At 38.2% G+C, this 20044-nt stretch overlaps 2 protein-coding genes across 5 annotated transcripts in view; one reads left to right on the forward strand and one right to left on the reverse strand.

Annotated features, from left to right (window-relative positions):
* Window positions 1-1563: 1563 nt before the first annotated feature.
* Window positions 1564-13674, forward strand: UPP2 (uridine phosphorylase 2). The gene is made up of 6 exons (XM_072418194.1): window positions 1564-1727; window positions 3450-3608; window positions 5275-5389; window positions 7462-7671; window positions 8524-8670; window positions 10037-13674. Exons 1-6 carry the CDS (start codon window positions 1710-1712, stop codon window positions 10177-10179), a joined length of 792 nt encoding a protein of 263 aa, XP_072274295.1. The 5' UTR covers window positions 1564-1709; the 3' UTR covers window positions 10180-13674.
* A 1005-nt stretch (window positions 13675-14679) lies between these two features.
* CCDC148 (coiled-coil domain containing 148) overlaps window positions 14680-20044 on the reverse strand; it is a 117306-nt gene continuing 111941 nt past the window's right edge. For all 4 annotated transcript variants that reach the window (XM_072418191.1, XM_072418190.1, XM_072418189.1 and 1 more), the window contains one exon: window positions 14680-14874. In XM_072418191.1, the coding sequence (XP_072274292.1) occupies window positions 14728-14874 (147 nt within the window). In that variant the 3' untranslated portion in view covers window positions 14680-14727. The remainder of the gene's footprint in view (window positions 14875-20044) is intronic.

Genomic DNA, 20044 nt, shown 5'->3' on the forward strand with positions numbered 1-20044 from the left:
CTCAGAAACAAATCAGCTTCTGTAGCCACAATGACTTCCCAACTGGAACAACCAGACCAGAGGCTGATCAGTTCTTTGATTAACAAGGTGTGCAGACCACAGTATTCAAAGTAGTAAAACTCTGAGTGATAAATGCAGATAGTCTTAGCATTGACCTGTGCTGAGTCCAAACATTAACTTGTGCAGAAAACTTGTTTAAAAACCTTTTTCCATCCTTGTTGATTATTATTCACACCAAACCTCACCTTACAAATACTGCAGTACAAGCTCAATGGCCATAGCCTATTCACCATCAACTTGATCCTTATAAAAATGCAAAGTGGGCAGCATGGTGGCTCAGGAGTCAGCACTCCAGTCTTTGCAGCGCTGGGTCCCAGGTTTGAATCTCGGCCAGGACACTATCTGCATGGAGTTTGCAGGTTCTCCCAGTGTCTGCGTGGGTTTCCTCCGGGTACTCCCGTTTCCTCCCACATCCCAAAAACATGCCTTGAGGTTATTGGCTTTCCCCCAAAATTGACATTGGATTACATTGATGACATATGACTATGGTAGGGACATTAGATTGTGAGCTCCTTTCAGGGACAGTTAGTGACACAACTATGGACTTTGTACAGCGCTGCCTAATATGATGGCGCTATATAAATACTGTGTAATATTAATAATAAAGTGACGTGCTGAAGCCTCTGGATCCTTACTCAACAGATTTGGCTCCTTTTAACCAGGGAAACCTTTTGTTCTGAGAAACATGTTGAAGTATATCAGCTTGTCTGTATGTAAGTAGCCCAACAACTGGACCTCTAAAATACTTTTTATGACGTTTTAAGATTGTGTTTTGCATAAATAAAATTTAATGTGAATCTTTGATACTTGTATTTGTATATTTACTGCTTTTAAGCTTTGGTCGAAAGATGCTGCATTTTGTGGTCCTCCCAGATGTGTCAGCTGTTGTCCAGCACACTGTTTTATCAGGACTAAGATATCTCAGATGCAGAGAAGCTGCAGGCCTCTAGGAAGCAGGAGTGTTTACTAGGGAGGGAAGTCTGTCCTTCAGCTACTTCGTCTTACAGCTTCTTCGTCACTTTGACCACCAACACTGGGGCTTCCTTCTTCACACTGACCACCAACACTGGGGCATTCTTCTTCTCATTGACCACCAACACTGGGGCCTTTTTCCCATTGACCACCAAGACTGGGGCTTTCTTAGTCACACTGGCCACCAACACTGGGCTTCCTTGCTCACTCTGACCACCATCACTGGGGCTGTATGGGATGGGCTGTAAAGAATGTCACAAGAACACTAGATTTCTGCCTGGATCAACATGCTGTTTATGTATTTATAAAAAGTTTCAGCAAACCCCATTTATTGACCAGCAAACTGCAATATATTCCAATATGGTTATTGGGTTTGGATATTCTTTAAAGTAAACACTTTTAATGTGAATGATTTGTAATGCAGTAATGGTTTTCTGAGTAGTTTTCAAAGTGTAACTTTGCTTTGTTTGTCTTAACAACCAGTATTGTAGCACGTTTTGCTGTGGGGGGGTAGTATTAGATGATGTATTACAAGATTTGAAATTAATTTTTGACTTTTGTCTTTAAGTACCAACAGCAATGGGTTTGTACATGTTAAAAATCCCCATTTGGACTTGTTACCGGAGGACATCCTCTATCACTTTGACTTGGGAACAAAGACCCATGACCTACCGTCTATGTTTGGAGATGTTAAGGTAACCCATCCCTTAAATTTTATTTTTAGCAACATCTGATGTAAACTAACTAGTGTAAATTTTGGAATCTACAAGAGAAATGATAATCCTTGCTTGCTTATGCCAGAACAACCCCCCCCCAAAAAAAAAACACACTCCTTGTATTTGGGACTTGGAGCCCTAATTACAGACCACATCAACAGTGCCACTTGTTGGTAAAATTTGGAACTGTTGCTTATTTTTAGGTAATCCACTTGAAAATGCACAGATTTTAAACATGCATGTAGACCAGAAAATACAGGAATCGGCTCTGTTGGACCATCACTATGATGGGCTGATCTCTGGCTAATAATGCAGAGAAGGAGGTGGGAGAGGATGTGTCTACTGCACTGTATTATAATGTATTCCCTGTGGTATTGCAAGCTGGGGTACTATTCATTACCATGCAGCTACAGGAATGCATGATATCTCACATGTTCCTGCATTGCATGTGAATAGACCATAAGTTACCTGCCATTTGATAGCAGTTTCTGCTTCTAGTTTGTAGTCACACACATCCTGCAGTTCATCCTTATTTCCTTCTGAATGTAGCGATGTGTATTCTCGGGAGTTGAAGTAGAAAACCATCATTTATCTTGCCTGTGTACTGTAGACTTTAATAAATATGATATAGCACATCGATGAGGAGTGACTTCATTACTCAGCATTTTATTCCTGCATATGGAACTTTTTTTTGTAACCCTAATGTACACAATTTGCATTATTCAGTAGAATACAATAAATAGAACAGCATGCAGGCTGAAGTCTTTGAACCCATATATCACCGAGCTGTTTATTCCCAATTCAGCAAAGGCTGAATATTCATAGCTAGTATGTGAATTTTCTGTTACAGTGCAAGGAGATACCAGGCATTGCTCAGACTGGGATAATGTCTTTTTATTCTGCCATGACCCCTTTTTATCCAGGACATTGTCCTTCCTGGTAAACACTGAGAAAAGTTCCTATCACTGCAAGAAATTTAAAGTACCCATGTAATAAAAAAATGATACCTAGGTTAACCTAGGCAGCTTGAATGTGAAGTCATTATCAGAGCCCCCCATCCTCTGAAAATTATGGAGGCTTTCTCCTGTGACCAGAGCTCTTCGGCCTCCCAGTCTTGTTGTTGCCCCATCTTTTTCATGGATGACCATGCTAGACAACATGTCAAAACAGTTGCTAAATTAAATTTTAAAGAAATGTGAAGATCTATGTCAATATTTTTCTAGTGAAAAGTATATTGGCCCCATGCTTTCCCTTCCCAAAGTTTGGTCAGTATGGATGCTGACCACACAACCAATAGGGCCCACTGGAGGTAAGCCCAAGCCTGACTTTCACAAGAAAAGTCAAGATTTCATAATTCATTATTAACGCTTTGAATCAATGAGGCACAATTACTAAGCTGAAATAGTGTGCACGGGAAATGGTTGAGAAAATTTCTCAGTCATGAGCCCTCCAACATACCCAAACCCCAACAGAACCTCCAACAGTCCTACATTTGTGGTCCCGTGTAAAAGACTTGCAGCCCACGGTTTTATTTGCTACAAGTCCTGTGCTATTGGTAGCAGATATTGGTAGCCATATGGTATGGCAGATATCAGTTACTGGAGATCTTTTAAGCCTTTGTACTGTATGATATTGGCAGCATCTAATGGTTCCTCGTGTGTGTGCAGTTGACCAGTTTTAACCTCTCATTTTTTGTTGCAGTTTGTCTGTGTTGGTGGCAGTCCAAACCGGATGAGGGAATTTGCAAGATTCATGCACAAGGAGCTGGGCCTGGAAGGAGATGGAAATAACATTACAGATATCTGTGCTGGGACAGACAGGTACAGCATGTACAAATCCGGACCTGTGCTTTCTATAAGTGTGAGTCATTTATTATTATTCCATCTCCAACTACCAGGCCAATCTTCATAGATTTCCACATTACTATATAACAGTCAGGTTTAGAGGTATCTGGTAAAAACACACCAAATAATTTTTGCAATGAATATTGAGTGAACAGCTGTATGAGTATGTCTGCTTTTTTGTTTCTAGATGTGTTGGGTCTGATTTATTAAAGTTCTCCTAGACTGAAGAAGATAGACTATCATGGGAGAACATGGGTGATCAAGCTAAGTGGAATAGATTTCCTAATTTGGAAATCTTTTCAGTCCTGGACCAGATTCATTCCAAGAATGCTGGATCACCCATGTTATCCCATGACAGTCTATCTTTTCCAGTCTTGGGGAGCTTTAATAAATCAGGCCCATAACTGTGGAAAAATAAAAGTGGTCTAAAAAGATAAGGACCTGTAGCTACCTGTTGCATCCAACAACTTGACAGCATAACCAGTACCCAAAATGCACATCATATTGACATATCCTATATATAGCAAAGTTGATTCCTCTAATCAGCTGAAATCATTTACCAGCAATGTTCGTCCTGTGTGGGGTCAGTACAGTGTTTAGAGATATATGACCAAGACTGAATTTCTATCCATCAGCAGCCTTTGGCATCCAATACCTATAGGCAGAGCCATAACTATAAATTATTACCCCACAAAGTCTGTGCCTGTCATGGTAGGAGAGGCTGTAGTGCTGCTGGGGCCACTGCTAGTGTCTCTTTCGCTAGCTGAGCAATTCTATTCCTAGTGGCTGCAGGCCGGTGTCTTCCCAGACACAGCACAATTGGTGGGAAAGAGAAATAGAAGACGCCCATGGCTGGCAAATACTTTGAGTGGCACAGGCAGATAAGAGTGACATTGTCATCAACCTGGACTGCAGGTGATGGGTATTCCCCATTCTCGGGGTAATATTTTGCCCTTAACACAAATATGTTTTACTGGCCCTTAACCTGGCTTTAATGTTTGACAATGCATAAATACGTTAATACAAGCTGAATGTACTTCTACTAAGGATGGTAAAAATGTGCAACTAATGGCCACACACGGAAAATTCCTTCCATTGCTATCTACATGCACAGTTTCACCTGATGGCAAATCTGGTCCTACAACAGAGTGCCAGTATGGTTTGATGGCAATAATAATAACGACAGCAATAACAAAAACCCTGCACCCATTTTTGCAGGTGCCCTCATTTTCTGAGATACTAGGGAGTGGGAGCCAAATCATACTAGGCACCCCTTGTTTCTTTCAAGCATCAAATGCTCATGGCACTACATGCTTTCACTATTTTAGCACAGCGTGTCTTCAGGAAAGTGCTCCTTAAATAGTAATAAGTAACTTTGACATCATTTACCTGCTCTTCTGTAATATTGCCTTACTGCTGACAGATTCACTTTAATAAATTCACAAGTAGAAATAACAGAGGTGAAGACCTGCCATGCTGCAGGTAACTAGGTTTTATTTTTGTTTTAACTTGTCAGGCTCCAGAAAGCTGCATTTGTCTTTGTACGAATAAGTGCTTTTTTAGGGCGCATTTCTGTCATCGCTGTTTACTGTTCAGCCTATATCACAAAGTTAAATTTATTCTGCTTTCTTTACACATAACTGTATGAAGAATATAACATTATAATGTAACTCTTTCCATAGCATGGCATGGGTATTCCTTCCATCTCCATCATGCTGCATGAGCTTATCAAGCTGCTTCATCATGCCAAGTCTCGAGATGTCACCATAATCCGTATCGGGACATCTGGGGGAATTGGTGAGTGTTTTGGGGTTTGTTTCTTAGTTACTCCATTAATTATTATATTCTTATTAAGCCATTAGAGACTAAACCCATCCACATCTAATATTTCAATACCACAGGTATGTTAGTGAATAGATTCAATTGCCCTTTTTGATATCTGCACCTAAATTTCCAGTTCTTCTCACATATAATGACCAGCACAATGATGTTAAGTGCCAAATCAGGGTTGTCGAGTGTAATGCTGGTGCACGCCAGGGTCAATGCATACATATGTTTTAGTGTGTTACAAGGCTTTGGCGGCCTATTAAAAAACTAATGGCCCAGAGGTCCTCTGAGAGGTGGGCCACGGCTATGGCCAGTGCACGCACCAATGGGATCAGGAGAAAGACACCGCTTGGGTGGGGACAGGGGGCACACCGGTCAGAGCCACGCACTACATCTCCTGGAGACATCGCAGGCTCAGGGCGGTGGGCAGGGTTGTGTCTCTGAATCATGACTTCACTAAAGGGAAGTTTCTTTCCCTTTGAGTGACACACAGCTCCCCGCCCATGTGCGGTAAGAAGTCCGTGCATTTAGTGGTCTGCGACCTTCTCCGGTTTTGGAGAGCTTTAATAAATCGGGCCCAATGTGTATGATCTGGTCGTAAAATCTCTCAAAGGTTTAGTAGCCAAAGTAGCCAAAACATTTTTCAAAAGTGACTTAAGCATTATTGATATTTAAAATCTATGAAATAAAAGTAGTTAAATAACTAATAATTCAGAAAACAAAAATAGTAAATTGTGCACAAGGAATGAAGCAGCCAACTTCCGAGTGTAATCAACTCATTAGATATTTTATTTCTTCAAAAAATACTATTAATATTTCTAAACGAATAAACAATAAATCTCCTCTGATCAAAATAATGTTATAATTGGAAATTCTCTTTTGTATTGCTATTAGTGAGTTTGAGGGCTTGTGTATGTCACATGAGCTTATATATGAGGATATAAAGAAATCTGTTTAAATAAGAATGTGTACACCAATGCACTGTGATGAAAAGTCCAATATCTTACATTGTCACTGTTTTGACATTAAGCCAGCCATTCAAATGAATTATGAAAATGCAATACATGTCAAGATGTGTGTTCTGGTGTAAACAAGCCGATAAAGTGCACTAAGGTCAATGCATTGATTTTGATTGGCTTTATTGTCCTCAGGGATGCACTGACCTGGAGAAAAAGCATAAATCCAATAGAGTTAAAATGTATGGACTCCCATTTGGATCAGGATCGTTTCTCTGGACCCTGCACCTTTAGAAACAGTCAGCAATGAAATATTATATATATATATATATATATATATATATATATATATATATATATATACACAAGTAGCCCATATTTGTATCTGCCCTGTTACCGGGAGATGGAATGGCAGCCAGCTGAGATCCTAATAACCCTTATGGTTTGTACAAAGTCAGTCCCAACATTGTGATCATATTTATGGTAGTGGAGAACACAAGATTAATCTCATCAGGGTTTTGCTGTTCCTTCATTGTTCAGCTAACAGGCTTGTGGGACCAGACGACAATGCTTGAAGTGTATATGAACAATATATACATACATTTTTGTATACTAGTATAGTTTAATTTGTTACTTGCCTTTTATTGCTTGGTTTAATTACAACTCGTGAAATCCCTGGGGATCCTGCTGATCCCCCTGGTTTTCATTGTGACCACACCAGGTACAGAAGCATATGCATGCATATATCCCATCCATAGTTGCATAGCATTCCTGTATTTTGTGTGGTTTGTTTTTGCACCACATCCTCCACCTTGCTCTGAAATGTTGATCCCAGCTCCATGTGATGTAATTTACATGTGCCCACCATAGGCAGATGTTCCTTCACACACAAATATATTGATCATGTGAGCTTTATGATCCGGATCCCAACTTGGTATCTACAAGGTGGATTTTATTATATAGGTCAGATTGTGTCTTTGTTTTTTTTCTTGCCTTGAAACCTCCTTTAGTGAAAATAACTGGGGCTGGCCAAGCCATGTGCTTGAACATTTTTTTACCCACAATGCACTGGTCTATTTCTTTCAGGTATTAGGCCCGGGACTGTGGTAATCACAGACATTGCTGTTGATGCTTTCTTCAGGCCGCAGTTTGAACAAGTGATTTTAGATAAAGTGGTGGTCAGGAACACAGAACTCCACCAGGAATTGGCAGAAAATCTTTTACGATGCAGCAATGAGATCAACGATTTCCCAACTATTATTGGACACACCATGTGCACGTATGATTTTTACGAAGGTATGAAGAATCTATACATCGTGACATTGGGTTGTATTTGTGTGGGTTTTGAAGCAAATCTGTACTTTGCCCATTTTTAAATTTATTTAATGAAAAAAGGAATTATAGACCACTATAGGCTAGGTAAAGAGACAACGCAGTAGACACTGCTTCCTTTTAGTGTTTCTTTGTCTAATTGAAACCTCTGACTGAGTAGATTACTTCTGACTTTTGCAATCTGGCTGCTGTCTGCATATATATATATATATATATATATATATATATATATATATATATATACGAAACAGTATTAGTCCTGACCATAATATGTAAAGAAAGTATGTACAAAACCACTGTTTAATAGCAGACCCCCTTAATATTACTTACCTTACCTATTAAGCCTTTCTATGGTTCTCTTTTAAACGTCACTCCTACAAGTAATAAGGCTATTAAGCCACCATGATACTTTATCACTGCTGGCAGTGTAACAGGTTTCTTTATGTTAAGTAGTGTCATGGCTGGGGATGGGAGGATGAATAAGTTTCCCATCAGGCTCCTAAATAACAGTGATGAGTTATTGTGGAATAACACCTAGCCCCACTCCAACCAACAGAAAACATCTGTTGAGTTTGTGACATCTCTTATTTATGGTTGGCGCTCTTAAATTCACCAAAGCAATCAGTGCATAATTACCATCCATCAACAATACTTCCTCAGTGAGGGTACACCTTCCTGTTATTACGTTATGTACTATGTAAAAGTGGAAAACATCTCTCGCTGAGCATAAATGACTTGCATAATGTAAGATAATTGTGTATTTGTTTGAAGTAATGAAATATGTACACGAGCAGTAAAAGTAATTTGTTTTCTAAGGTCAGGGGAGATTGGATGGAGCGTTGTGTTCATTTTCCAAAGAAGAAAAATTTGAGTATCTGCAGAAGGCGTATGGTGCTGGCGTCAGAAACATTGAGATGGAATCTTCAGTCTTTGCTGCTATGTGCCATTTATGTGGGCTTAAAGGTATTTATTCAACCTAATTACAAATGACAATAGGGTCCAGTAAGATGCTATTTTCTTTATTATGTACATTATGGCACAAAGTAAGCTGTTTTGCTTTTTATGGTATTTAGTTGCAGTTTGATGTTCTTATATATTGTAAAAATATGTGCCCTTGTGCGGAGATGGATTGGGGCAGAATGGGATGCTAGGCAAGTCAGCAGCTTTGTCTAATTCCCTCTGCCCCTATCCCTTAGATTGACATTTAAAAGGAATATTATAGGCAAATTGTCTGTATTGCTATCAGGCACCAAAGGCCTACAGGTAAATGCTCCTTTTGAAGTGAAAGGCACATGCACAGTTTGAACAACTGAACTATCCCCCTGGTTTATTGCAGATAAATGCAGTTGCACATCCACTAGCCCCAGGCTACTGCCTAGGTTGCCTTGCAGATAATCTGGCTCTGCATAGGTTTAGAGGAATTCAAATTGTTTTGAATGGTGCCAAAGCTAAGTCAGCTTCTTTACTGGCTGCCAAATGTCCCTCTCCTGGAACCAAAACACTCCATTCTTTTATTCATACTTGAGTGTTAGTTAGTGTTAGTGTTAGAACATACTTACAAAGGTAAAATATCCCAATAAATAAGGGTGAATATAGATAACTGGAACAATGTAAAAATGTGGATTGCAACTAATTTCCTTCTCCCAGTAGCAATGGTCTCCCAAGTAGTGAGGCTACATCTCCCCTCGTACAGCATAAAGGTCAAAAGAATGGATGGAGGTTCTTCATTTTCCCCACTGCATCCAAAAAATTAAAAAAAGTTTTGAAAGAAGCTTACTAACCCTATGAACCATACAACTAAAAAATACCCATTGTAGAAGAGATACCCTATAAAGTATGATGTATGAAAGCAATCACCAGAATACGTGTCCCCATTGATAAATTCTTTCTCTGTTTCCTTTTCTGGTGATGGATGTAAGATTTTGCATTTTCCATCACTCTCTGCTTCATCGACAGTGATCATTGGGAGCAATAGAAACCTAACGAAGCTTAGACATTTGCCAAAATTGGACAAATGAAAAAAGTGCAGCTTTGGATACACTGTAACAAACACTGTAATAAAAACACAATTACACATCAATCAATAAAAATATGTAGGCACTATCTAAAAATTTTTCAAGGTAAATACTGCTATAATAATTTTGAATATATGCTCGGTGAAATACTTTACCTGTTTAGAAGAACTAATTCAAAACATTTCACTACTGAAACAGAAATTCCGTTTAAGCTTGGATTGCATGGCATTCATAACAGATTACTGTTAAAAAGGAATTTGCTGATAATATGCATTTGAAGCATTCACGGTGCTTTAACATCTCCTTTCTTTCAGCTGCAGTGGTCTGCGTGACTCTACTTGACAGGCTACAAGGAGATCAGATCACGGAGAGTCATGCTGTTCTAGCCGAGTACCAGAAGCGACCTCAGAAGTTGATTGCAAAGTTCATCAGGAAGCAACTAAGCTTGTGCACATAACTACAGCGACTCTGGATTCTAGACCATGGTGCTCTCTCAGGGCCATAGATATTCTATATCTGTGATATATACATATATATATATATATTGTACATATTGTAAAAAGTAATGATGGTATTGCACACCTGTTCTCCAATAATTGGCAGGTGAAGTCCAGGTAGAAATGATTAGCCCAAAACCAGCAAGGTCTGGTTATAATTGTGCATCTGACATCTGTAAAAGCCTTGTACAGACATCGGATTTCTGTTGCAGGTAATTATCCTTTGTGAACACACAGCACTGTTCCGTTCTATGAAGAGAGAAGGTGGAAGGGTGAGCAAGTTGAACCCCGCTGTGCTCTCCCCCATTGGAAAGCACAGTGGTCATACCTGCTCACTGTCTAGTCAATCCGCCAGGGTGGATAGACAAACAGGTTTGAAGGACTGCAGTACACATGCTAGATTTTCACCTGAGATGAGCACAACAGTTTGTCTTGGGGGTCAATCATCTAATGTATACACCTAGCTCAACAGAATTCATTGTCAAACAGTGCTGCTAATAAAATCTAAATTCACAGTGTGTGATTTTGATAAAATACACGTCTTCCAACAGTACCAATTTTAATAGGATTTGGGCCTTCAACAGGAGTTTTGTCAAATACTTCTAGGGGGAAGATGGAGAAGAGAGATTGGACAAAAAAAGGTTGGTCTGTTTGGCAAGTAGGCAGAGATGAGAACCAAAGTACAGAGGTTTAAAGTTCCAATGTGAAACCAAAAAAAAGGTAGCCTTCATGTTCTAGAATATAGTGGCATAATTGTTTTGGATGGAACAACTTAGTCCAGATTTCAACACTGTTCAAGTGTCCAGACTTAGAGTTTAGCAAAATTCATGGTTTCTGCATGCTGAAAAATGTCCCATTATTGGTGATTTGTTACTCCCAATTGGTTTCAGCAGTGGTTTTGGAAAGTTTGCTCAAGTAAAGTTAGCAGAGTATGGGTAGCTTTGTGGAGGACTAAAAATCCCAAAGATACTCAATATCAATTATTGACCAATGTAATTTCAGAGTTAGGGAAAACAAATGTATTGAAAACAAAACACAATGTTGTTATATTTCAGACTTTTGCTGGGGCAAGGTTCAGTGAAAAACAACCTTTCAGTCCAAAAATTGATTTTCACTTTATATTTTCCTTGGCAACACTGTATGTTTATATGCCTTAGGCTGGCTAATGATTTAAAGTATTTTAGGGTCAGTGAAGTCTATGATTAATGAATAATACAAAGGGATTGTAGCCAGCGAGTCAATTTACAGTATATCAAAAGAGGATTACAGGAGGTCAAACCTGATGTGTTTTTGGCTACTGTTAGATTTTGCAGTATATACAGTAGTTTGTTTAGTAGTATTTTATATGCCTTGTTGTGCTTTTCTCAGCTTCAGTCTCTGCTCAGTTACTGCAGTGCGGTTTTAAAATGAATCTTTTATGGACGGAAAGTCATTTTGGAACAAAACATTAATAAATTCCCTTTGGGATGTTTGACATAAACCATTGTAATGAAAAAAAATTTCAATTTACATGATAATTATATATTTTTTAACAAGCTCATATTTTGTAAAAATTAAAATCAATATATACAAAAAACATACACAACATTTAAAAGCAATATTCATTTTATAAGATATTTTACTGTAACTGTTTGTAAAATTAAATAAATTACAAACTTTACAGTGTAACATCAAATATAAGCACATGCAGGATTATTGTACAAGAAACTGCAAAAGCCTATATTGATGATTAAAGCCACAGCAACAAATCCCATTTCAGAAACAAAATGAGACTTAGGACATTTGTTGCCATTAATCAAAATCTTTACTTTTCCAAAAACTGGGACCTGATTGGATTAAACCATAACACAGGAAGTGGAAGTGGAACATCTGAATATTAAACAGTTGAGTCCCAGGTAAAAATAAATCTCCAGACTTGACCCAAATCCACCTCCCTTTTACAAATATTTCCCAGAATTTTCTTTTTTAACCATGCAATAAATTGTTTTTATTACTCCCTGTAATGTCATCACTAAGCTTGAAAATTCTTGCAGGGGCAGTTCCTGGGAGGAGGGATCAGGAAATCTCTCAACAGCCCTTTACTGTTACTTGGGACTCATTTCCTAAAGGAGTTTAAGCTGTTAACTTATAATGCTGACTATCACCTTGCAATACAGGGCCTGATGTATGAGAGCTCTTCAAGGCTTGAGAAGATACACTTTTATCAGTGAACCTGAGTGATCCAGCAAACCTGTAAAGTCATTTGCTATTTGTTAGCATATGTGTCCAACCCTGAACCAGATCCATTCCATGTTTGCTGGATAACCCAGCTTCATTGAGGTGTATCCTATCAATCCCTGGAGAGCTTTCATAAATCAGACCCCTAAATTTCACTTGCCTTAGTGGTGATGAAAATTCACTTTGTAAGGGTAACCCAATTACAGGCATGAACAAAAAAAAAACAAGTTTTTCCATGAACATGATTAGCTGTTGGAAGTCAGAAGAATTTTATCTCAGTTACTAAACTAAATGAAAAATCCCTTGCAAGGTGATAATTCACTTTGCCATGTGAACAGCCTATATTCCTTTAGTAAAACAACCCCAATGTGTGTTTGGGGTCCCTTTGGAATTTAAAGCACCAGCATTGTTCTGCTGAGAAGTTATGCATGCACATGCAAGGAGGCTGTGGGCAATAGATGGTGTTTTGCAGTTCATCAGTGTAGGAATCAGGGCAGGGGCTGACAACACTGCTTGGGATTGCAGTTCAACAGAGGCAGAGTTGTCAGAAAACAGCAGTAGGTTACAGCAAAGAATTGCTAGCAAACCAGGTATTGTTCTATATTTGTGGCATTTTTAAAGATAAACTATGCAGAAATAGGTATTCATTTTATATATTTTATAATTATTTAGCTCACACATACACTTATACACATTTATTCTCAGCCTACACTGCTAGTAAGCGATGATACTTTCTTTTACAAGTAAAGCTGAATTCTTGATGCAAAATGGCAACACTTCTACTATTTATCTCATCGTTTTAGAGTCAACAAAATTGTTCCATTTATCATACAAAATAATTGCTCCCATTAGGTGGGGGTGATGCACATGTTCTAGGCTCCCATAGATGAAAAAAATCTTTATTTTTGTTATTGTCATAGGCAGTAGCTCAGTTCCATAATGTAGGCTTTAAAGTAGCTATTCACTAATGGTGCAGTATAGGTAAAATGCTGTATTACTACACATTACTCTTATTCACCTGTTATTCCTGCCATAGATAAAGTGACCTGATTGGAAAAAGCATTATTTTCATATGTCAGACAAATCCTTATCTGGCTTTGTTTTATGAGAAAGCTTACGTGATGATTTTTTTTTGTTAGTGCTGTAATACTTGTATTATTTTGTATGTATATATTGATGATATTTGATGCTGTATATCGGTAACTTGTAATATTGAATAAAAAATGTGTGAGTATTAAGATGCTGAAATGAATATTCTGCATGCGAGCGACATGGAGGGTCTATTAAGGTACCAAACACCCAGGGATTATTAAAAGCCATAAGATTGCTTTATCAACCAATTCGTTTCCAATTGTCCTTTTAGAATTTGGCTACAAAATTAAACCGAATTTCCAATTGCATTCCATAGGTTGTTTATATTAACTTCAAATCTTTTTAATCTGTGTATATAAATCACAATTTTAGGGCCCAATTAACATCAACCTGTAGAGTTGCCGTCCTGGCTTTGCAGTCTGGGATGTGTGTTTGGATAAACCGGATTAAAAGATTAAAGTTGATCTTTGGGCAAACATTTAAATACAATCTAGATACATATGGTAACTATTTTACCTGCCAAATGATTTGTATTTCTGCCCATTCAGTTCTAAGATTTACACAACTTATACTCTGCACAGTTAAACGGGAGATCTGATTTTGAAATAGTAAAATATATTTGCACACACTTGTACAGTTACTGTAGCATTTTGCCCAAAGTTAAGCTTTAAGTGAAAGTTTTAATTTAATTCAGGTTTGACTGTTAATTGAGAGGGTATATTGTACATTATAGCAAGGAAGATATTTTAGTATCTTGACCCTTATGCCTTTTAGGTGACAGCTCCCACCAACTGATATTCCCTGTGGTCACACACGAGTAATGTGCAAACCCCAAGTCTCTGATATAAAACAAAACTCATCTTGCGTTTCTTCTGCTGCAATCGGAACTCGGGAAAGTATCCTGCAATTTATGTAATGCTTACGGCAATAAACACTTTGTAAACAAGAAGGGATGTTAAACTCCAGAGCAGCAGCATAGCTGTCACCTCTGGTCCATCTCTCACAAGTAATGTCTCAATCTCCATCCACACTCAGAATATAATGATACTTACAGCACAGCCATAACCTGATATATTGTCCATTTGCTGCCAGGTCAGTGTGCAAAAGGCAATGCTCCTTCCATGGTAACAGGAATCTAATGACAGCTCCGATAACACTATAAATATTTTAATGATAACAGTAATACAACAGGGATTCTGCTATTTTTTAAACACAGTGGATTCCATGTCCTTTCTTGGCGGTTTTGGTGGGAGGATTTTAGGTAAGATTTCTTTAGCATAGGAGGTTTGGTGAAGACCGGCATCTCGAAGCGCCATCTCAACCCTGATCCTGGGGTCGGAAACAATCTGCAGAATAAAAAGCAAGAAATTACTTTCACGTGGTGGGACTGGTAATAAGAAAGATGAGGCACATTAAAATACTTCCTCTGAGAGAAGGTTTGTAGAAAATTATTATTTATAAGCCAGAAAGAAATAAAAGGGGGAACTGGTTGTTTTGTACTCACCAGGGCAGTCTGGAAAGTTTGGAAACTTTGAAAATCACATGCAGCTACAGACCAATAAGGGCAAATGTGGAATCCGGATCTAGGCTCCACCCTTCCACCAAAACTGTGGACCAATGGCAGAGGTGATATTCTACCACTGTCTTTCTTTGCCAGGCAGATGGCATCATCCAATGCAGTGCCACAAAAAGGAAGCCACTGTTAGAGGATCTTCTCTTAATGCTCTGTATACAACTGTAGGTAGCCAGACAGTGGTCACAAGAAGGGCCTCTACAGGCCCTCTGGAGTAAGGGGCCCAATTTCGAGACCTCTGCAATCTATGCGGCTGCACACAGAGGTGCCCACTACGATGTTTACATATCTGTGATATACAATATGTCTAATATGGTCAGATTATGCTTGTTGCCATTTATAAGCTCCTTCTTAAAATGCTTACTGTCTGGTTGCTTTTAATACTTGACCCAAATCAATAGTGCACAGTAAGCCACAGTTAAGTCAGAATTACTTTTATTTGTGCACAATCAGTGACTCAAAAAGTGCAAAAACCAAACCATTACCATGACAGTCACCAGCTAGCTTTTTTTAAAGGACTAGGTTATAAATGGCAGGACCTTGTCCTGGCTGGAAAAAAATGCTATGTAAAAAATTTTTATTATATACCTTCACTTTCTAACAACATTACTGCTTTGAATAGCGTTTTTTCACACTGGAAACTACAGTTTCTCCCAAAAACCCCATAAATCACTACCTGACACAAATCTTGACAAAGGGGGAACTACGAAGGACAGTGGGGAAAATGATATCCAACACACCTGGAACTGGCATATAGTTGTGGTGCCAAGAGTTCTTCAACAGAATGAAGATTTAAAGTAGAACCTCTTTGGAAATTTGTGATCAGGCCAATCTTTTATTTCAGAAGGAATATCATTTGTCTTTCTGTAATAAACATACTCACCTGCCAGGACTGCAAGAATTCTTTTGCACCTACGTGAGAATTATGTTCTCCCGGCCTGGCCAATCAAGATCCTCAAGATTGAATCCAGGAAAAGAAAAAATAGTGGCCCCAGGAACGGTATAATTACAGACGAGGTTGTTTAAAATATTGCTATCAGGCAAGTACAGTTAGTTTTTTGAAGAGTGGACATGGCCTGACCTTTCTTTATTAAAAGACCTGACTGATTGCAGTTTTATATTTTAGAGTATACTTCTGCTTTAACACATTCTAGCTAAAGGTTTGAATCTTTTTTTAACAACAAATAGATTCACTTTAACAGCCATAGTAGCAGGCAAACAACAAGGACAGAACATTAAAATACACTAAAACCCAAATGACTGGTAAACCTAAACAGCATTTTCCCTATTCCTATTCTCCTTCACAGCATAATGTTATCTAATGAAGTACATGTGCTATGTAAATCTCAATACCTTTCCACAATTGAAAGCCACCACAAAATTCAATGAAGCGCTTTTTACTACTGAGGAGGTAGGCATTTTTTACTGTAAGAGCTGAAAAAAATGTAAAATAGTTTTCTGCTGGTTCCGGATTTATTACATTTAGAAGGTAGCTAAAATAGACTGAAATGTATTTGGTAAAGTGTAGTAATAGAAACAAATAGCTACTAATGGTAAAATGTATGTGAACCCCAATAATACAGCTCTTATTCTAAATAACTTGGGTACTTTGGGTCTGTTATGTATTCAACTGAAAGCATTTTGTTATCTCTGTTGGAAACAGTTAATAAAATAACTGTTGTATCCTGTGAGCTAATAACATCCTTGTGCCTGTGATGACTGTTATCATTGTTCTCTGCATTAATGGATATAATCAGTTCCCTAGAACCACGTCCCCAATAACTTGCACTTATACATGAACATATGTGACATGGACTTTATTGATACTATTGTAGAGAATTATCAAAATTGTGTCAGAATATTTTATAAAAAAATATTATATAAAAGCACAATCACATAATATCCACTAAATTTTTGCCATCATATAAGTATCCTCCAAAGTGTCCTCTGATACTTAATCCAGTATATCAATATACAAGCAATTCAACCATAAAGTTCCAACACTACTACTGCTCTTCTACACATTTCACCAATCACTGCTTCCTCAGGAAGAAAATAAAACACCTTACAATACAATTCAATACAAGACCAGAAGAGCGTAATAAAAGCTGGGCAGAGGAGGACCTAAAAATGGACAACAAAGCAGTGTTTTAAATGGATTTTATGTGAATGTGCTATAATGAAGGTATTTCTTTTATAAAATATTCTGGTTCAAATTTGATAATTCTCTACAATAGTACAGATAAAGTCTCAGTCATAATTGCTCTCCAAGGACTGCATAACCACTTTCTTCTATGTTGTCAATAATAGGTAAGTGGCAGGGTTTCATAGTCTTATCTGGATTCTGTTGTCCTGGTACAGATGGGTGGGAGAGTCTTGTCATCCCAGGAGAGTGTATTGCAGGCAGCATTACCAGGTGTGAAGAAATTGAAAAAAAAGCTTGAAAAATAATAATAATATTAATCTAAAAATAAGCTATACAACTGTTTTTAGGAAGCCATGGTATAAAGGATGGTTTGCAATTACGTTTTAATTGGCTAATTATTATTTTGATTCAAATGTTTTCTTTGTTACCGAGATGATTTCAGTTCCAAGAGCAAACTTACAGCAGTAGATTTGTAATGCAACTTTATTTTTGGTACAAGTTCATAATGTTAAGTGGTATGGGAACAATGCGGAGCTATTTTCTGTACAGCTCTGACCAGTGACAGCCCTTGCCCTGGTAAATTCAGCAGAGCTGGTCAGGAGGTTGGAGCATCTGATCAGCTTCTGCAGAGCTGTCAGTGGTTTACATAAACAAAACTCACAAAAAATACAGAACATTTCACATTCTGAAAATATGACTGCATGGATAAAGGTCAGCTGCAGTAGCTGAGCAAAGTGCCTGTGTCTATCAATGGTTATGAGTCTAGAAGTGTCAAACAAAGAAAAGCATTCTGAGGAGACCAAACACACATCTCTGGGTTATGATGGACACTGCACAGGAGAGTCACCAGGCTTGGGGAGCTGTCAGTCACACAACACAAAGTGATCTCAGCAGATCTGCACTCAGCAACTTACAAACTGTTTGTCAAATGTTATCTTTGAAAAAGGACAGATAAATGAGGTTCATGCATACAAAAATAAAATAAGACCGAGTGATAACTGAAATTAGAATGTCATCCAAAAGTTGACTGGCTTAATAAATCATAATTTAGGTGACGAATTGCTAATTAGCTTGAGGATCAGAAGAAAAATAGCATGTTTACTCAATTGTATGGCAATAAAAAAAATCTTTAACAGCTTAGAGACCAGTGTTTTTCAAGCAGGGTTCCTCCAGCGGTTGCTAGAGGTTCCATGAGCAATGAGCAATTTGTGCCTTTCAGATCAATTTATTTGACATCAATGATAATTTTGGCTATCTGTAAGGGAGACATTCATCCCACTGGTGAGCAATAAAAGAGGCATTGTTCCCACTGATTACCACACTAATATACTGTGAGCTGTGGATATAGTAATTATAGCAGGGCTTCCCTGAAGACCTGATATTTCAACTGTCCCCCATGTTAAAAGGGTTGAGAAATATTAGTAATGCTGTCTCATGCATAAACCATTTTGTGTAATGTGTAAAGTAATGTGATTACCAATTACCAACAGAACAGAGTTAGTGTGTGTTGGAGTAGAGGGCACATAAGTGCAGTAGCAGAAGTTCCATCTCTGCTATGGCAGTGAGGTAATGTGCCTTGGTGTAGTGGCAACAAGTGGGGTTTTGTGCCTTAGTGCAGCGGTGGCAAGGGGGATTGCGTGAATGTAATAAAGACAAACTAATTAATGTGCATCTGCACTTTGTCAATGGGTCAGGTCTTGAGCACATTTGCGGTGGCAGTGCTTGAGGTTATGCAAGTGGGAAAACATTTATCTTAAGCTACTGAGCTCTTTACAACAAATTGGCAAAGGAGAAACTGGAAAATATCTGGACACTGGGAAATGAAATCCTATTTTAGAGGTAAAAACTGAATTTTACAAAAATACATGATATACAATCCATTGCACTTTTCCTTAACAGTATACATTATTGTAAAAATATAGGGGCTGCTATCAGTGACTAACCTTTTGCTTTGCTGGTAAACTGATCATAATATTTCAAAGTCCCTGAACTTATATGAATGTAGCTCAGAGATCTAAAGTAAAAAAGCCATAGGATCAGAATGACAGTCTGGCATTATTAGTTATTTGCAGAAACCCACTACTTGAATATAAACACCAGCTAAATGTTGTTGTTTTTTCAAGGACAGTCTATGCAGCCATATTTCTCTATTATGCAATGCATTCCCATTCCTTTGCAATGAATTTCCCATTCCTTTAAGGCACAAAAAAAGAACCTGTGGGGGCTTTCTCTGTCCTGACCAAACTGCGCTGCAATATGCAATACACTGTGTGGGGAGGAAATACCGTAGGCTCAACATTTTTCAATGTGTCGGGTCTTGAAGGTCTCCATAACTGCAAGAAAAGCAGAAATGTTCACCTGGAGCAAACTATGGGCCGACTGCAAAATATGTTTTAAGTCTACTGGTTAATGGAACTTCAAAATACTAGATCGACAAAATTTCCTGAGATGGAGGGGCAGCCCTGGAAGACAATCAGGTGTTTTGAAACATGTGTTGAAAAAGTCCAAAGGTATGGTAAAACAAACAAGCTAAGGAGAAAAGAAAAGAGTGAGCAATAGGAAGACCTCATCAGTCATTCTTTAGAAGACTGGGGGTGGACACCACTGTATTCCTTCTGCAGTATATAACTGTAATATAGAATTGTATCACCCACCTGGCTGCAAATCTGAGAACTGAAAAATCAGAAATATAGTTCATTTGGTCGTAAACAGTTCCCATGTGTACCTTTCTGTGCAAATTATTTGCCTTTAGCTCAAGGTACAAAAACATGTTGAATAAATTACACTGGGCTTCTAC

This window comes from Pyxicephalus adspersus, chromosome 7 (assembly GCF_032062135.1).
Source record: "Pyxicephalus adspersus chromosome 7, UCB_Pads_2.0, whole genome shotgun sequence".
Lineage (NCBI taxonomy): Eukaryota > Metazoa > Chordata > Amphibia > Anura > Pyxicephalidae > Pyxicephalus > Pyxicephalus adspersus.